This window comes from Leucopleurus acutus, assembly GCF_964270905.1.
Source record: "Leucopleurus acutus genome assembly, chromosome: 10".
Classification (NCBI taxonomy): domain Eukaryota; kingdom Metazoa; phylum Chordata; class Mammalia; order Artiodactyla; family Delphinidae; genus Leucopleurus; species Leucopleurus acutus.
The window spans coordinates 39,391,972-39,409,709 of NC_139153.1; the positions used below are offsets into that span (position 1 = coordinate 39,391,972).

The 17,738-nt window shown below is 42.3% G+C and overlaps 1 protein-coding gene across 3 annotated transcripts in view; it reads left to right on the forward strand.

The window, feature by feature from the left end:
* Nucleotides 1-17,738, forward strand: part of USP4 (ubiquitin specific peptidase 4) — a 49,882-nt gene that overhangs the window by 12,641 nt on the left and 19,503 nt on the right. The window contains exons 1-4 of one of the 3 annotated variants that reach the window (XM_082848261.1): nt 12,029-12,271; nt 13,392-13,532; nt 14,359-14,476; nt 16,328-16,501. In XM_082848261.1, the coding sequence (XP_082704387.1) occupies nt 12,231-12,271; nt 13,392-13,532; nt 14,359-14,476; nt 16,328-16,501 (474 nt within the window). In that variant the 5' untranslated portion in view covers nt 12,029-12,230. Of the gene's footprint in view, nt 1-12,028; nt 12,272-13,391; nt 13,533-14,358; nt 14,477-16,327; nt 16,502-17,738 lie in introns of those variants that run through there. The other 2 variants (XM_082848259.1, XM_082848260.1) reach the window with 2 other exon arrangements.

Here is a 17,738-nt window from a genome sequence, read left to right on the forward strand (position 1 = left end):
ACGCGCAGGCTCAGCGGCCATGGCTCACGGGCCCAGCCGCTCCGTGGCATGTGGGATCTTCCCGGACCGGGGCACGAACCCATGTCCCCTGCATCGGCAGGTGGACTCTCAACCACTGCGCCACCAGGGAAGCCCAAAAACTAGAATTTTAAAACCTACTAAACTGTTATCTGAATGTAAAGATAATTTTCTCTGGCATAGATGACTTTAGAAAGTTTTCTACACAGAGCTCCTCTTTGAAAACCTCTTGGGGGAAATAATGTTAACGTCCAGGAGCAGGCAGTAAAATCCAGAAGGTGCAAGGGAGAGTATACAACTAGTGAAGTGTTCTGTTGACCAGAAATGCAAGGATTTTATGACTTCGGAGTAAGCAAAGAATTTTTACACAAGACACAGCACCACAAACCATAGAGGAGGACATGGATAGAGTGGATAACTTTTTTTTCTTAAGGTTTTTGTTTTTTTTAAATAAGTTTATTTATTTTTATTTTTGGATGCATTGGGTCTTCGTTGCTGTGTGCGGGCTTCTCTCTAGTGGTGAGCGGGGACTTCTCTTCGTTGTGGTGCTCAGGCTTCTCATTGCAGTGGCTTCTCTTGTTGCGGAGCAAGGGCTCTAGGCGCGAGGGCTGTAGTAGTTGTGTCACGTGGGCTCTAGAGCACAGGCTCAGTAGTTGTGGCTCACGGGCTTAGTTGCTCTGCGGCATGTGGGATCTTCCTGGACCAGGGCTCCGACCTGTGTACCCTGCATAGGCAGGTGGATTCTCAACCACTGCGCCACCAGGGAAGCCTGAGTGGATGACTTTTAAATTCAGGACTGTTCTAAAAGAGTGAAAAGGCAAGCCACAGAGTGAGAAAGCTACTTGCAATACGTATGTCTGACAGATTGTTTATATCCAGAATTTCAAAGAAACCCCTTAATGTCAGTAAGAAAAAGTCAGACACCCCTTCTAGAAAAAAGGGCGAGAAAACCTATAACAGTCACTTTAAGAAAGAGGCTACCGGACTTCCCTGGTGGCACAGTGGTTAAGAATCTGCCAGTCAATGCAGGGGACACGGGTTCGAGCCCTGGTCCGGGAAGATCCCACATGCTGCAGAGCAGCTGAGCCTGTGCGCCGCAACTACTGAGCCTGCACTCTAGAGCGGCAAGCCACAACTACTGAGCCCTCATGCCATAACTACTGAAGCCTGTGCACCTAGAGCCCATGTTATGCAAAAATAGAAGCCACCGCAATGAGAAGGCTGCACACTGCAACAAATGGTAGCCCCCACTCTCCGCAACTAGAGAAAGCCCACGTGCAGCAACGAAGACCGAACACAGCCAAAAATAAATAAATTAAAAAAAAAAAAAGAGGCTACCTTGTGGCTAGCGACCATATGGAGAGGTGCTCAACCTCAGCAGTCATCCAGAAATGGCAAATTAAAACCATAATGCAGTGCTTCTGCACATCCCCCAGAATGGTTACATGAAAAAGACAGGTAGTGTCAAGTGTTGTAGAGGTGTTGGAACTTGCTGATGGGGCATATAAACTGGTATAGTGACTTTAGAAGGTTTAGCAACAAGTACTAAATGACAAATTGTGTGCATATTCTACAACCCAGCAATCCACTCTTAGGCATACAGAAATATATCTCACATTCACTTAAAGATACATTCAGAGATGTTCATGACAGCACAGCTTGTCATAGTCACAAACTGGAGCTAACCTAAATGTCCACCAAAAATAGAATGGATAGATAAATTGTGGTGTATGCATGCAATAGAATTCTCTCCAGCCACAGCAACATTGAGTCTCATAAACCATGTGAATGAGAAGCCAGACACAAAACGTGGCATACTGTTTGAGTCCCTTGATATAAAGCTTAAGAACCCGCAAAACTGATCTATGGGTGTCAGGGTCATGATGGAGGTTAGCTTAGAGAAAAATCATGACTGCAGGGAACATGAGGAAGACACCTGGGGGGTGGTGCTGTCCTGTTTTTTGGTCTGAGGGTACTGGTTATATAGGGGTATTCGCTTGGTGAGAATGTCTTGATTTTTTTTTTGGCTGTGCCATGCCTCTTTTGGGATTTTAGTTCCCCAGCCAGGGATTGAACCCAGGCCATGGCTATGAAATCGCCAAGTGCTAACCACTGGACCACCAGGGAATTCCCAGGAATGTCTTGATTTTTGTACTCTCATAATGTATATATTTCTCTATGTAATATACTTCAATAAAAAGTTTTTAAAAAGTTTAGTAATAGTAAGAAGAAAGGTTTAAGAAGGCAGCCTTTATCAGTAACAATCCAGAAGTAAATACTGGGTAATCCCAACATGGAAGACAGTTGAGGAGACAGGAAGCAGTAAAGAGAGATGAGAATGTCCTGAACTACTTTTGCAGGGAAATGTAGTTAATAAGTTGAAGTAATTATGATGGGGAAAAATAAAAACAGTTATAGATCCTAGTAAGTTAGTGGAGTAACTACCAGAAATACAAAAGTAGAATTTACATCTTTTATACAATATGTTGTATTGATTAGGAAAGCTCTGGTAGCAATGAAGAAAGACCTGAAAGTTAGCATGTCGAGCAATGTAGATGGTTATATCTTTCCAAAAAGAATTTCTGAGGTGGGCAGTTCAATGCTGCTGTTATTAGAAATCCAGCTGTTTTGTCATGTTGCTCTACTGTGCGTGGCTTCAACTTTAAAGGTGGTCAACTCAGGGTCCATGATGACTGCTGGAGATGGACCAATCATATCTGCATTCAAGTAGCTGAGGAGGAATTGGGAAGAAGGACATGCCCCTTCCTTTTTTTTTTTTTTTTTTTTTTTTGCGGTACACGGGCCTCTCACTGCCGTGGCCTCTCCCGTTGCGGAGCACAGGCTCCGGACGCGCAGGCTCAGCGGCCATGGCTCACAGGCCCAGCCGCTCCGCGGCATGTGGGATCTTCCCAGTCCGGGGCACGAACCCGTGTCCCCTGCATCGGCAGGCAGACTCTCAACCACTGCGCCACCAGGGAAGCCTTGCCCCTTCCTTTTAAAGAAATTTCCCAGAAATCACATAGAAGATCTGCCTTTACATCTCTGGCCAATTATATGACCACACCTGGCTTCAAAGGAAGCTGGGAAATGCCTTTTAGCAGTTAGAAGGGCTCTAACTAAAACTTGGGATTTGTAAACTAAAGAAGAACAGAAGAATAGCCATGGGGAGGTGAAAGGGAAAAAAAAACCACTTTCCTTTTTTAAAAAAATTTTTTAAATTTATTTTTTTATGTAGCAGGTTCTTATTAGTTATCTATTTTATACATATTAGTGTATACATGTCAGTCCCAATCTCCCAATTCATCCCACCCCCACCACCACCACCCCCGCCACTTTCCCCCCTTGGTGTTCATATGTTCTCTACATCTGTGTGTCTATTTCTGCCCTGCATACCAGTTCATCTATATCATTTTTCTAGTTTCCACATATATGCGTTAATATATGATACTTGTTTTTCTCTTTCTGACTTACTTCACTCTGTATGACAGTCTCTAGATCCATGCACGTCTCTATAAATGACCCAATTTTGTTCCTTTTTATGGCCGAGTAATATTCCATTGCATACATGTACCACATCTTCTTTATCCATTCGTCTGTCGATGGGCATTTAGGCTGCTTCCATGACCTGGGTATTTTAAATAGTGCTGCAGTGAACATTGGGGTGCATGTGTCTTACTTATTTATTTATTTATTTTTATTTTTATTTTTGGCTGTGTTGGGTGTTTGTTGCTGCGCGCAGGCTTTTCTCTAGTTGTGGCGAGCAGGAGCTACTCTTCCTTGCGGTGTGTGGGCTCCTCATTGGGTGGCTTCTCATTACACAGCACAGGCTCTAGGCGCGCGGGCTTCAGTAGTTGTGGCACTCGGGCTCAGTAGTTGTGGTTTGTGGGCTCTAGAACGCAGGCTTAGTAGCTGTGGCGCATGGGCTTAGTTGCTCCGTGGCATGTGGAATCTTCCCAGACCAGGGCTCGAACCTGTGTCCCTTGCATTGGCAGGTGGATTCTTAACCACTGCGCCACCAGGGAAGCCCATGGGTATGTCTTTTTAAATTGTGGCTTTCTCTGGGTATTTGCCCAGTAGTGGGATTGCTGGGTCATATGGTAATTCTATTTTTAGTTTTTTAAAGAACCTCCATACTGTTCTCCATAGTGGCTGTATCAATTTACATTCCCACCAACAGAGCAAGTGGGTTCCCTTTTCTCCACACTCTCTCCAGCATTTGTTGTTTGTAGATTTTCTGATGATGCCCATTCTGACTTGTGTGAGGTGATACCTCATTGTGGTTTTGACTTGCATTTCTCTAATAATTAGTGATGTTGAGCAGCTTTTCATGAGCTTCTTGCCCATCTATAAGTCTTCTTTGGAGAAATGTCTATTTAGATCTTCTGCCCATTTTTGGATTGGCTTGTTTGTTTTTTTAATGTTGAGCTGCATGAACTGTTACATATTTTGGAGATTAATCCTTTGTCGGTTGATTCATTTGCAAATATTTTCTCCCATTCTGAGGGTTGTCTTTTCGTCTTGTTTGTAGTTTCCTTTGCTTTGCAAAAGCTTTTAAGTTTCATTAGGTCCCATTTGTTTATTTTTGTTTTTATTTCCGTTACTCTAGGAGATGGATCAAAAAAAGATCTTGCTGTGATTTATGTCAAAGAATGTTCTTCCTATGTTTTCCTCTAAGAGTTTTATAGTGTCCGGTCTTACATCTAGGTCTCTAATCCATTTTGAGTTTATTTTTGTGTATGGTGTTAGGGAGTGTTCAATTTCATTCTTTTACATGTAGCTGTCCAGTTTTCCCAGCACCACTTATTGAAGAGACTGTCTTTTCTCCATTGTATATCCTTGCCTCCTTTGTCATAGATTAGTTGACCATAGGTGCGTGGGTTTATCTCTGGGCTTTCTATGCTGTTCCATTGATCTGTATTTCTGTTTTTGTGCCAGTACCATATTGTCTTGATTACTGTAGCTTTGTAGTATCGTCTGAAGTCAGGAAGTCTGATCCTTCAGCTCCGTTTTTTTCCCTCAAGACTGCTTTGGCTATTTGGGATCTTTTGTGTCTCCATACAAATTTTAATATTTTTTATTCTAGTTCTGTAAAAAATGCCACTGGTAATTTGATAGGGATCACATTGAATCTGTAGATTGCTTTGGGTAATATAATCATTTTCACAATATTGATTCTTCCAGTCCAAGAATATGGTATATCTCTCCATCTGTTTGTGTCATCTTTGACTTCTTTCATCAGTGTCTTCTAGTTTTCTGAGTACAGGTCTTTTACCTCCTTAGGTAGGTTTATTTCTAGGTATTTTATTCTTTTTGTTGCAGTGGTGAATGGGATTGTTTCCTTAATTTCTCCTTCTGATCTTTCGTTGTTAGTGTATAGGAATGCAAGAGATTTCTGTGCATTAATTTTGTATCCTGAAACTTTACCAAATTCATTGATTAGCTCTAGTATTTTTCTGGTGGCATCTTTAGGATTTTCTGTGTATAGTATCATGTCATCTGCAAACAGTGAGAGTTTTACTTCTTCTTTTCCAGTTTGTATTCCTTTTATTTCTTTTTCTTCTCTGATTGCTGTGGCTAGGACTTCCAAAACTATGTTGAATAATACTGGCGAGAGTGGACATCCTTGTCTTGTTCCTGATCTTAGAGGAAATGCTTTCAGTTTTTTCACCATTGAGAATGATGTTTGCTGTGGGTTTGTTGTATATGGCCTTTATGATGTTGAGGTAGGTTCCCTCTTTGCCCACTTTCTGGAGAGTTTTTTATCATAAATTGTTGTTGAATTTTGTCAAAATCTTTTTCTGCATCTGTTGAGATGATTATATGGTTTTTATTCTTCAATTTGTTAATATGGTGTATCACATTGATTGATTTGTGTATACTGAAGAATCCTTGCATCCCTGGGATAAATCCCACTTGATCATGGTGTATGATCCTTTTTTTTTTTTTTTTTTGCGGTACACGGGCCTCTCACTGTTGTGGCCTCTCCCGTTGTGGAGCACAGGCTCCGGACACGCAGGCTCAGCGGCCATGGCTTACGGGCCTAGCCGCTCCGTGGCATGTAGGATCTTCCCGGACCGGGGCACGAACCCATGTCCCCTGCATTGGCAGGCGGACTCTCAACCACTGTGCCACCAGGGAAGCCCTATGATCCTTTTAATGTGTTGTTGATTTCTGTTTGCTAATGTTTTGTTGAGGATTTTTGCATCTATATTCATCAGTGATACTGGTCTGTAATTTTCCTTTTTTTGTAGTATCTTTGTCTGGTTTTGGTATCAGGGTGATGGTGACCTCATAGAATGGGTTTGAGAGTGTTCCTTCCTCTGCAATTTTTTAGAAGTTTGAAAAGGATGGGTGTTAGCTCTTCTTTAAATGTTTGATAGAATTCACCTGTGAAGCCCTCTGGTCCTGGACTTTTGTTTGTTGGAAGATTGTTAATCACAGTTTCAATTTCGTTACTTGTGATTGGTCTGTTCATATTTTCTATTTCTTCCTGGTTCAGTCTTGGAAGGTTATACCTTTCTAAGAATTTGTCCATTTCTTTCAGGTTGTCCATTTTATTGGCATGGAGTAGCTTGTAGTAGTCTCTTAGGATGCTTTGTATTTCTGCGGTGTCTGTTGTAACTTCTCCTTTTTCATTTCTAATTTTGTTGATTTGAGTCCTCTCCCTCTTTTTCTTAATGAGTCTGGTTAAAGGTTTATCAGTTTTGTTTATCTTCTCAAAGAACCAGCTTTTGGTTTTATTGATCTTTGCTATTGTTTTCTTTGTTTCTATTTCATTTATTTCTGCTCTGATCTTTATGATTTCTTTCCTTCTACTAACTTTGGGTTTTGTTTGTTCTTCTTTCTCTAGTTCCTTTAGGTGTAAGTTTAGATTGTTTATTTGGGATTTTTCTTGTTTCTTGAGGTAGGCTTGTATTGCTATAAACTTCTCTCTTAGAACTGCTTTTGCTGCATCCCATAGGTTTTGGATCATTGTGTTTTCATTGTCATTTGTCTCTAGGTATTTTTTTATTTCCTTTTTGATTTCTTCAGTGATCTCTTGGTTATTTAGTAATGTATTGTTTAGCCTCCATGTCTTTGTGTTTTTTATGTTTTTATCCCTGTAATTTGTTTCTAAGCTCATAGCGGTGTGGTCGGAAAAGATGCTTGATATGATTTGAGTTTTCTTAAATTTACCAAGGCTTGATTTGTGACCCAGTATATGATTTATCCTGGAGAATGTTCTGTGCGCACTTGAGAAGAAAGTGTAGGACTTCCCTGGTGGCGCAGTGGTTAAGAATCTGCCTGCCAGTGCAGAGGACACTGGTTTGAGCTCTGGTCTGGGAAGATCCCACATGCTGCAGAGCAACTAAACCAGTGTACCACAGCTATTGAGCCTGTGCTCTAGAGCTTACGAGCCAGAGCTACTGAGCCCATGTGCCACAACTAATGAACATGCGCACCTGGAGCCCATACTCCGCAACAAGAGAAGCCCCCACAATGAGAAGCCCCCGCTCACTGCAACTAGAGAAAGCCCATGCAGAGCAATAAAGAACCCAACACAGCTAAAAATAAATAAATAACTAAATAAATTTATTTATTAAAAAAAAACGAAAGCCTTAAAGAAATTTTAAAAAAGTGTGTAATCTGTTTTTGGATGGAATATCCTATAAATATCAATTAAATGTATCTGGTCTGTTGTGTCATTTAAAGCTTGTGTTTCCTTATTAATTTTATGTGTGGATGATCTGTTCATTGGTGTAAGTGAGGTGTTAAAGTCCCCCACTATTATTGTGTTACTGTTGATTTCATCTTTCATAGCTGTTAGCAGTTGCCTTATGTATTGAAGTGCTCCTATGTTGGGTGCATATATATTTATAATTGTTATATCTTCTTCTTGGATTGATCCCTTGATCATTATGTAGTGTTCTTCCTTGTCTCTTGTAACATTCTTTATTTTAAAGTCTATTTTATCTGATATGAGTATTGCTGCTCCAGCTCTCTTTTGATTTACATTTGCATGGAATATCTTTTTCCATCCCCTTGCTTTCAGTCTTTATGTGTCCCTAGGTCTGAAGTGGGTCTCTTGCAGACAGCATATATATGGGTCTTGTTTTTGTATCCATTCAGCAAGCCTGTGTCTTTTGGTTGTAGCATTTAATCCATTCACATTTAAGGTAATTATTGATATATATGTTCCTATTACCATTTTCTTTCTTTTTTTAAAAAAATGGTATTTTATTTATTTATTTAATTTATTTTTGGCTACTTTGGGTCTTCGTTGCGGCACACGGGCTTTCTCTAGTTGCGGCAAGCGGGGACTACTCTTCCTTGCAAAGCATGGGCTCTAGGTGTGCGGGCTCAGTAGTTGTGGTTTGTGGGCTCAGTAGTTGTGGCTCACGGGCTCTGTAGTTGTGGCTCATGGGCTCAGTAGTTGTGGCTTGCGGGTTCTAGAGCACAGGCTCAGTAGTTGTGGCACACGGGCCCAGGTGCTCCACAGCATGTGGGATCTTCCCGGACCAGGGCTCAAACCCGTGTCCCCTGCATTGGCAGGCGGATTCTTAACCACTGTGCCACCAGGGAAGCCCCTTACTATTTTCTTAATTGTTATGGGCTTATTTTTGTAGGTCCTTTTCTTCTCTTATGTTTCCCACTTAGAGAAATTCCTTTAGCATTTGTTGTAGAGCTGGTTTGGTGGTGCTGAATTCTCTTAGCTTTTGCTTGTCTGTAAAGCTTTTGATTTCTCCGTCGAATCTGAATGAGATCCTTGCCGGGTAGAGTAATCGGTTGTAGGTTCTTCCCTTTCATCACTTTAAATATATCATGCCATTCCCTTCTGGCTTGTAGAGTTTCTGCTGAGAAATCAGCTGTTAACCTTATGGGAGTTCCCTTGTATGTTATTTGTCATTTTTCCCTTGTTGCTTTCAGTAATTTTTCTTTAATTTTTGTCAATTTGATTACTATGTGTCTTGGCGTGTTTCTCCTTGGGTTTATCCTGCCTGGGACTCTCTGCACTTCCTGGACTTAGGTGGCTATTTCCTTTCCCATGTTAGGGAAGTTTTAGACTATAATCTCTTAAAATATTTTCTCTGGTCCTTTCTCTTTCTCTTCTCCTTCCTGGATCCCTATAATGCGAATGTTGTTGCATTTAATGTTGTCCTAGAGGTCTCTTAGGCTGTCTTCATTTCTTTTCATTCTTTTTTCTTTATTCTGTTCTGTGGCAGTGAATTCCACCATTCTGTCTTCCAGGTCACTTATCCGTTCTTCTGCCTTAGTTATTCTGCTGTTGATTCCTTCTAGTGTATTTTTCATTTCAGTTATTGTAATGTTCATCTCTGTTGGTTTGTTCATTAATCCTTTTAGATCTTTCTTAAACATTTCTTGCATCTTCTCGATCTTTGCCTCCGTTCTTTTTCCAAGGTTCTGGATCATCTTCACTATCATTATTCTGAATTCTTTTTCTGGAAAGTTGCCTAGCTCCACTTCATTTAGTTGTTTTTCTACGGTTTTATCTTGTTCCTTCATCTGGTACAGAGTCCTCTGGCTTTTCATTTTGTCTATCTGTGAATGTGGTTTTCCTTCTGTGCTACAACAAAGACCCAACACAGCCAAAAATAAAAGCAAATAAATCAAAAAATTAAAAATAAAATACATGAATAAAATTTAAAAAAAAAGGGAAACTCAGGTGGAAGGCAAGAAGGGAAAAAACAACTGAAAAATATGGTTATTAGAAAACAAGGGAGATTGAATTACGTCCAGCTATAACAGTAATTAGAATAACTATAGATGGGTTCAACTCGTTAAAAAGACAAGCTCTCTTGGGCTTCCCTGGTGGTGCAGTGGTTGAGAGTCCGCCTCCTGATGCAGGGGACACGGGTTCGTGCCCCGGTCCAGGAAGATCCCACATGCCGCGGAGCGGCTGGGCCCGTGAGCCATGGCCACTGAGCCTGCACGTCCGGAGCCTGTGCTCCGCAACGGGAGAAGGCCACAACAGTGAGAGGCCCGTGTACCGCAAAAAAAAAAAAAAAGACAAGCTCTCAAATCAGACTTTTTGTTTTTGTAAACCAGACCTGTTCAGTAGTACGTTGTCTGTCAGAGACGACACAGGATAAAATTGAGGGAATGGGAAAGTACATCAAGTGAGTACGTCATCCAGGGAAAGACAATGATTGGCTTAATCCTTTTTTTTTAACCCACTTGTAGAATCAATTTTACATATATCCTGACAGGAGAACAGCATAATGAAATTGTTTTCATTCAGCTCCTTTATTCACTAGTGAGAGCCACCTGGTAAACTCTGAGCATTTTCAGATGTTTTTTTCCTTCCTGTGAATTGCTCCAACCTCTGTGTTAGTGCTTCCAAGGTTCTGTATCGATCTGGCCCCATTTTTTCTGTTTCTCGAACTCTTTATTTTATTTTATAACTTTATTTATTTAATTTTGGCTTCGTTGGGTCTTCGTTGTTGCACACGGGCTTTCTCTAGTTGTGGTGAGTGGGGGCTACTCTTTGTTGCAGTGCAGGGGCTACTCTTTGTTGTGGTGCACCGGGTTCGCATTGCAGTGGCTTCCCTTGTTGTGGAGCACGGGCATGTGGGCTTCAGTAGTTGTGGCACGCGAGCTCTAGAGCTCAGGCTCAGTATTTGTGGCGCACGGGCTTAGTTGCTCCATGGCATGTGAGATCTTCCTGGACCAGGGCTCGAACCAGCGTCCCCTGCATTGGCACGCAGATTCTCAACCACTGAGCCACCAGGGAAGCCCCTCTCTAAAACTCTTTAATTCTCTCTAACTTTACTTGCCTGATGTCTGTAAGGCCCAGTTAGCTCTGCACCACAGTCCCCTTTAAAGACTGCTTGCCCAGAGCTGGAAGAAGCCAGTGTTTCTGAAATAGAGATTTGAGTTGCATGCATATGAGGGTTAACACTGTTGGTGGAGGGGGAGATCACAGCTTAGGATGTTGTGAAAGCAGTGAGGATTCTGGCTAAGAGTTGATTGTTGTCTTAATGATAATGCCAGATGCTGGCCTCTGAATACCTGAGGTCAGAGGGTGGGTTTAAGGAGTGGACTCATCCTCAGAGTGGCATTTGGCCTGGAGAACATCTGAGAGGCAAGCAGAGAGCAATGGAGCAAGGAGGGCAGGCATGAATATGTTACAGAGCCTCAGCCATAGGTCAGGGCATGTTTTCATTGTGATGATAATGACCGGACATGCCTAGGATCAGGAAATATCTCAGTAGAAAGGTGCCAGGAGACTAGAGGCTTAACCAGAGTATCTTTTAGGAGCAGTGGGATCCTTATTTGGAGATGTAGCCTCTGTTTTCAGAAAGTTTGTTGCATGAGACTCGGTCACATTTGAGAGTGAGGTCTTGCTTCACGTCAGGCGTTTCCTACCGTTGCCTACTTCCTGGCTTGCAGTGCCCTAGGGTGTGCTCTGAAGTTGCCTGGTGACAAGTGACCAATGCCCAAGCGTTTCTCAGATACAAGTCACTTCTGCACAGAGGTCTTGCTTTTTGATTTGTCTGTCAAAGGTAGAGTAAAAAAACAAAAACTTTGTATTATATAAGTTTTCAAGCATATAAAAAATATCCTTATGTAATCAATGTTGGATTTCTTTTTGACCGAATTTACTCTAAACTACTGGCAGTATTTTCTAGAACATTTTAAACGAATGTCAAATAAAATTTTTATTTTTAATTAATTTATTTTTTTGGCCACTCCATGCGGCCTGCAGGATCCCAATTTGCTGACCAGGGATCAAACCCATGCCCTTGGCAGTGAAGGTGCAGAGTGCTAACCATTGGGCCACAGGGAAGTCCCTGTTCTCTTTCATTTCAACCAGAATGTTGTTGTCTGTTTAAGAAGTTGATAGGTCTTGGATATTTGTAGTGGCTTTATATGGAATTTTGCCCTTTTAAGTTCAGGGAATAAAATAAATTACCAGTGAACAGTTACTAATAAGGGGAGTGTTAAGCCATGTGCCTTGAGGTTCTGTATGTCAGAAATTTAATTTCACTATCTTGTAGTATCTCCAGACCTGAGATAACTGGGTCTGCCATATCAGACCAGTCTTGGGTAGTGACTTTCCTGCCTGCATAGGAGGCTGGGCATACCGGCATCACAGTGGACAGGCCTCAAGTGTATGCTTAAGTCACCTGTGTGGCAGAAGAGAGTGCCCTTGGCTCTGACAAGCCTTACTTAAGGAGCTGCCTGAGTTCTTGGACTCCTTTGCAGCCGAGATGAGGCTCAGTGAAGCAGATGCTCTTCAGGATTGGAGAAGGTGCGTTTCCTTATGGGTGGGTGAGAGGCTGGGGAGCCCTCTTTCCCCCTCCCTTGCTGTGACCACAGAATGTGAAGCAGAACTCAGTTCCTGACGCCCATTTAGGCCCCTGGATAGTTCCCTGACATCTGCCTACAGTGTGGGTACAGGATCACTCATCTTTGTTGCCACGTCCCACTGTCTTCTCAAGGGGAACCCTGGTTGACATCAGATCACATGAGGTTGGGCACTCTGCAGGGACAATGCATCTTAATTATATTCTGTATTCTAAAAATAACCCCAAATCTAGAAGGAAAATCACAGTTGTACATATTTGAAACAATGCAGACAACTCACTTTCTTCTGCATGTGCCTATATGAATTTTAGTAGAAAATTTGATAAAATTGATATCAGGTTTTTTTGGGGGGAGCCGCACCATGCGGCATGTGGGATCTTAGTTCCCCAACCAGGGATCGAACCCGTGCCCCCTGCAGTGAAAGCGTGGGGTCTTAACCACTGCACCGACAGGGAAGTCCCGTTTGATATCAATTTAAGATTTGGGGCAATTAGCCCTTGAATTAATTAGTGTGAAAGTAGGAATAAATCTAAAATAAGATGCTGTGAAAAATATTGAAACATGAGTTTGAAACAGAGGTTAGTCACATTTGGTAAATTTAAGGAAACAAAAGGAATTTCCTCAAATAGCACAGTGAAACTAAATCGCCATTTTCCTATTCTGTTATACTTATAGCCACCTGTTTAATCTGGGTCAAGTACTTTGGAGGAAATTCATCTCTTATTACCATTTTTCTTTGTCTTTCACTGGTAACTCTTAAAATTTAGGGAAGCTTATCATTTGTAAATCAAACTAGGATGCCCTGAAGATCAACCTTGTGTTTTATCCTACTGAAAGATTCAGTATATGACCATGTGGATAAATGAGACATGAAGATCAATTAATTTCTTTACTCTCACTTAAATAAAATTTGTCTTGAATTAGCATGAAAATGGGCTTTTTGCAATTAATTTTAAATAACTGAATACGGAGAACATTTATTTCTTGAGAAGAGACCTAAGGCATTAAGTAGGGCTTGCTTTTTGCAAAATATCAGTAGCATTGTTTTTGCTTCTCTCTCCCAGATCAAGCACTGCGCCTAGCAGAAATTTTACTACCTCTCCAACATCATCAGCAAGTCCCTATTCCTCAGTATCTGCCTCTCCCATTTCAAATGGTGATAGCACTAACACCTCTGGGATGCACAGTTCCGGTGTCAGCAGGGGGTAAGAGCAGGTCCTTTCACTTTGCTTCCTTCCCCGCTGAGTCCTTTCCCAGGCCGTACCTGGACAGCTCCTCTGCTGCTACACTAAGCATAGTGGGATTAGGGCTCCCCATGGGAACATGCTGCATGTGGTTTCTTGCTCCATTTCATACCCACAGTAAATTGTGCCTCCTAGTTCTGATGTACATTGCTTTTCTTCCTGCGAGCTGGTGTTTTCCCCACAGCCTGTCAGTTGGTGGTCATGGAGGTCACTGCATTTGTCTGTGAAGGAATAGGCTGGTTGTCTGGCAGAAGAGCTACGCGGGGATGATTGTTGGCTGTGGGAGGACCCTGCCTGTTTCCCCTCCGCATGGCTGTGATCCTTTCTCCGAGTGTTTCAGGAGTACCTGCCATATAGCACAGACAGGGTGGAAGGGGAAGGTCAGGAGAGAGAGAGAGTGCCTGCACACTCAGGCACAGTCAAGACTGAGTGTGGCCTGGTGGGTGGCGGCAGGTGCAAGCTTTGATCTTGGTAACCAGTGTTCTTCCCCGAAGTCACCTGGCAGTTAGCCTTCTGGAGGGATACAAAATTAGCATTTACCAAAGCTGAGAGCAGAGGATTCAAACAGCATTTCTCCCCTTAAGGATGTGCTCACCACCCGTTGTCATGTCAAATCAAAACAGGGGGTTGGGGGGGCTGGAGGGCTGGGGAGGGGAGTAAAGAGACCTTGTCTCACGGGGTTACTATCAAGTGAGAATTCTAGAGGCCCCGACGGAGCCCCAAAAGGCATCCTGAGGGCATGTGAACAGCACTCACTTTTATTGCTGATGTGGGTTATGTTTTCCAGTGGATCTGGCTTCTCTGCTTCGTATAATTGTCAGGAGTCCCCATCAACTCACGTACAGCCTGGGCTCTGTGGACTTGGAAACCTGGGAAACACCTGCTTCATGAACTCCGCCTTGCAGGTAGAGGGCAGAGCTGCCATCTCAATAACACTGTGTCTTCACAGTACTTGAGGCTCAGGTGGGAGTGACCTCTAAGGTGTTGGGAGGATCTTCTCCCAGGGGTCCCTAACGACCCTTTGTTAGTACTTCAGGGATCCCTGCCAAGGCACGTCCCACTGGGTAGTACAGAATGGCCTCATCAGTGTTCCTGGCCTCAAAATGTCTTCTTAATCAGTTCTAGGTTTGATTTTACAGTAAAAGTATGTTGAATTTTGTTGACCATTGGGGAATGATCTCAGAAAGTACTGGAATACTTGCCTGGTTGGTCTCTAATGGGATGAGAACTCACAGCAGCTGGTACTAAGCCAAATTATTCCTGCTTGAAGTTGACCATCTTTTCACCAGTGAGCCATCTCACCTCATGCCCCTGCTTGGAGAAAATCCTAAAATCCTCCCTTTGAAACCTCATTTATTCATCCATCAAATATTTTTTGGGCACATACTATGTGATGGTACTGTTTTGGGCATGGGCTGGGGTTAGGGTCCAACTACAAAGTTAGGAGGGCACAGTCCTTAGTACTGCCTTCACTTCTGACACCAGCTGCAAATTTGGGGCTCCCTACACCCTCGGTTTTGTTAATTTGCTAGAAAGACTTGTAGACTCACTTAAAAGTAATTATACTCACAGTTATGGTATGTTATAGGGAAAGGATACAGATTTAACATTAGGCAAGGTTAAGAAGGGAGTAGGGCAGAGTCTAGGAGGGTTCTCAGTGCAGAGCTTCTGTTGCCCTCTTCCAGTGGAGTCAGGATGCTTTACTTTCCTGGCATTGATGTGTAACAGTAGGCATGGAGCATTGCCAGGTATGAAAACTCACTTGAGTTTTGGTGTCCAGAATTTTTATTGGGGCATTATTCTATGGCATGACTGATTGGTTGCCCAGTGGTTAAAGAGAAAATTCTTGTGAATTGGTGAATGTATTCAAAGATTTAAGGCAGAAATACCAATCATGCCTGTCTTCTTTCAGCACCCCAAATCATTTTACAAGGCAGGATACTCTGATACCAAAATATGACAAGGAATTTCTAAAGAAAATTTTAGACTATCGTATGTCATAACTGTAGACACAAATAATGTAGATAAAATTTTAGCAAATCAAAATCAATGATATCTAAATAAAAGTGGTAACACATAACAAGTAGGTATGGTTTGTGCTAGGAAAACCAGGTTGGTTTAACACCTGAAAAATTAATCAGTCTTTTAACACAGTAACAGAATGAAGGAGAAAACCATGTGATCATCTCTATAGATGTAGGAAAACTCATTTGATAGAATCCAATACCCACCTTCATTTTTTAATTTAAGGAGTTAAAATTAGTATACACAGGTACAATATTATTTATTGTTTTTTCTAATTATCCTGATTTTCCCCACCCAGAGTGTTTTGGCTCTAGTAAAGCATTTTGCCTTCGGCTTACTTATATTTTGTCTTCTCATGAAATAGTGGAATGTCGCAGTCACTTCCAATGAAAAAAAATATCATCTTAAAATTATTATCTTCCACTGAATAGAAAATTACTGTGTGTCAGGCATTTGGGATATACAGCTTTTGCCCTCAGAGAGCTTGTCTCAGAAACAATTCTTAGGCAGTAAGTGTGAGCTCCCTCCAAAACAGTGTCCCTGGGAGGCTAGTCACAATGTGGCCACCAGCCGCTGGGAGGCTGTGCCTTACTGTTATGAGCCCTTCAGAGAATCTGCTGAGCACTTCATTTTGTTGGCGTGACCCTCACTGGTCATTTAGAACTGGGTTTATCTTGTGTCTCTGTGTGCTCTCCAGAAGTGGTGTAAGCTGTGATCGTGTTCTCTTTCAGTGCTTAAGCAACACTGCACCACTGACCGACTACTTTCTCAAAGATGAGTATGAGGCTGAAATCAACAGGGACAACCCTCTGGGAATGAAAGGGGAAATTGCAGAGGCCTATGCAGAGCTTATTAAGCAGATGTGGTCTGGAAGGGATGCTCACGTGGCACCTCGCACGTTCAAAGTAGGTTGACGTATATACTTCCTTTTCCCTATTTTGGGGAGAGTGGTTTTGTGTTGTAATGAAGCATTCCTTTACTGCATTTTGGGATTAAGATGGGCTCCGAGACTAAAAGCACTACATGATCAGATCCTTCTTTTCTGTTCAGTCATTTAGCACACACTTAAGTGACTCAGCCCCCACCTCTGGGCCGAGGATACTTCAGATAATCATTTGTATTGTAAGCTGCTTGTTCAGAATGCTGTATTCTACAGTGGCATTCTTTTTTTTTTTCTTTAAGTTTTTTTAATGTGGACCATGTTTAAAGTCTACTGAATTTGTTACAATATTGCTTCTGTTTTATGTTTTGGTTTTTTGGCTGCGAGGCATGTGGGATCTTAGCTCCCTGACCAGGATCGAACCCACACCGCCTACACTGGAAGGTGAAATCTTAACCACTGGAGCATCAGGGAAGTCCCTACAGTGGCATTCTTTAAATGGTTGACACCCTAAGCCAGACCATAAAAATTCAGTCAAATTTCCAGTATCATCTGAAGGGTGCTCCCAGGTTCCCTGAGGCTGGAACGTATACCAACTGTGGTTTGAGTTGGGTCCCCTAAGTTAGGAATTGGGCTGACATTGTCGGATGTTGGTATGAGGGACAGTTCTCACTTGGGTCCCTCAGCTAGGAAGATGGGAAGATGGGTGAACTGCATTGGGCACTTGGAGCACCTCAACCTTCCATTGCCCTGAATGTTTTTCGCTGCTGAGGGGGAAGTGCCTTGCCTCCATGTGTTGAAATCTGGAAATCCTGTTTGGTTCAAGGAGCCTTCATGAAGCATCTGATTCACAGATGAAAAAAAATATAGCACCTAAGCTCAATGAGAAAATTAAAATCTTAGATTGTTTATTGAAATTGAATACAAATTCTTTTCATTCCCATGGTCACATTAATCCCTGGGAAATATATGCAAATTACTATTCCCAGAGTTTCTGTTTCTGAAGGTCTAGGGTGGGGCCTGAGAAGGTGCATTTCTGTCAAGCTCTCAGATGATGCTAATGCCACTAGTTGGGCACTGCACTCTGAGGATCAGTAGTGTAGAGCAATACAAGGCAGACACTTACTTAGGGCTAGGAGGGCTCTTATGTACAGTGCTCTTATTTAAGGCTAGGAGGATTCCTCTGGCTGATGCAGGTACCATTTGTAAACTTCTTAGGGAGACTCTGAACCAAAGAAGGTGGTTGGAGAGGGATTCGTGTC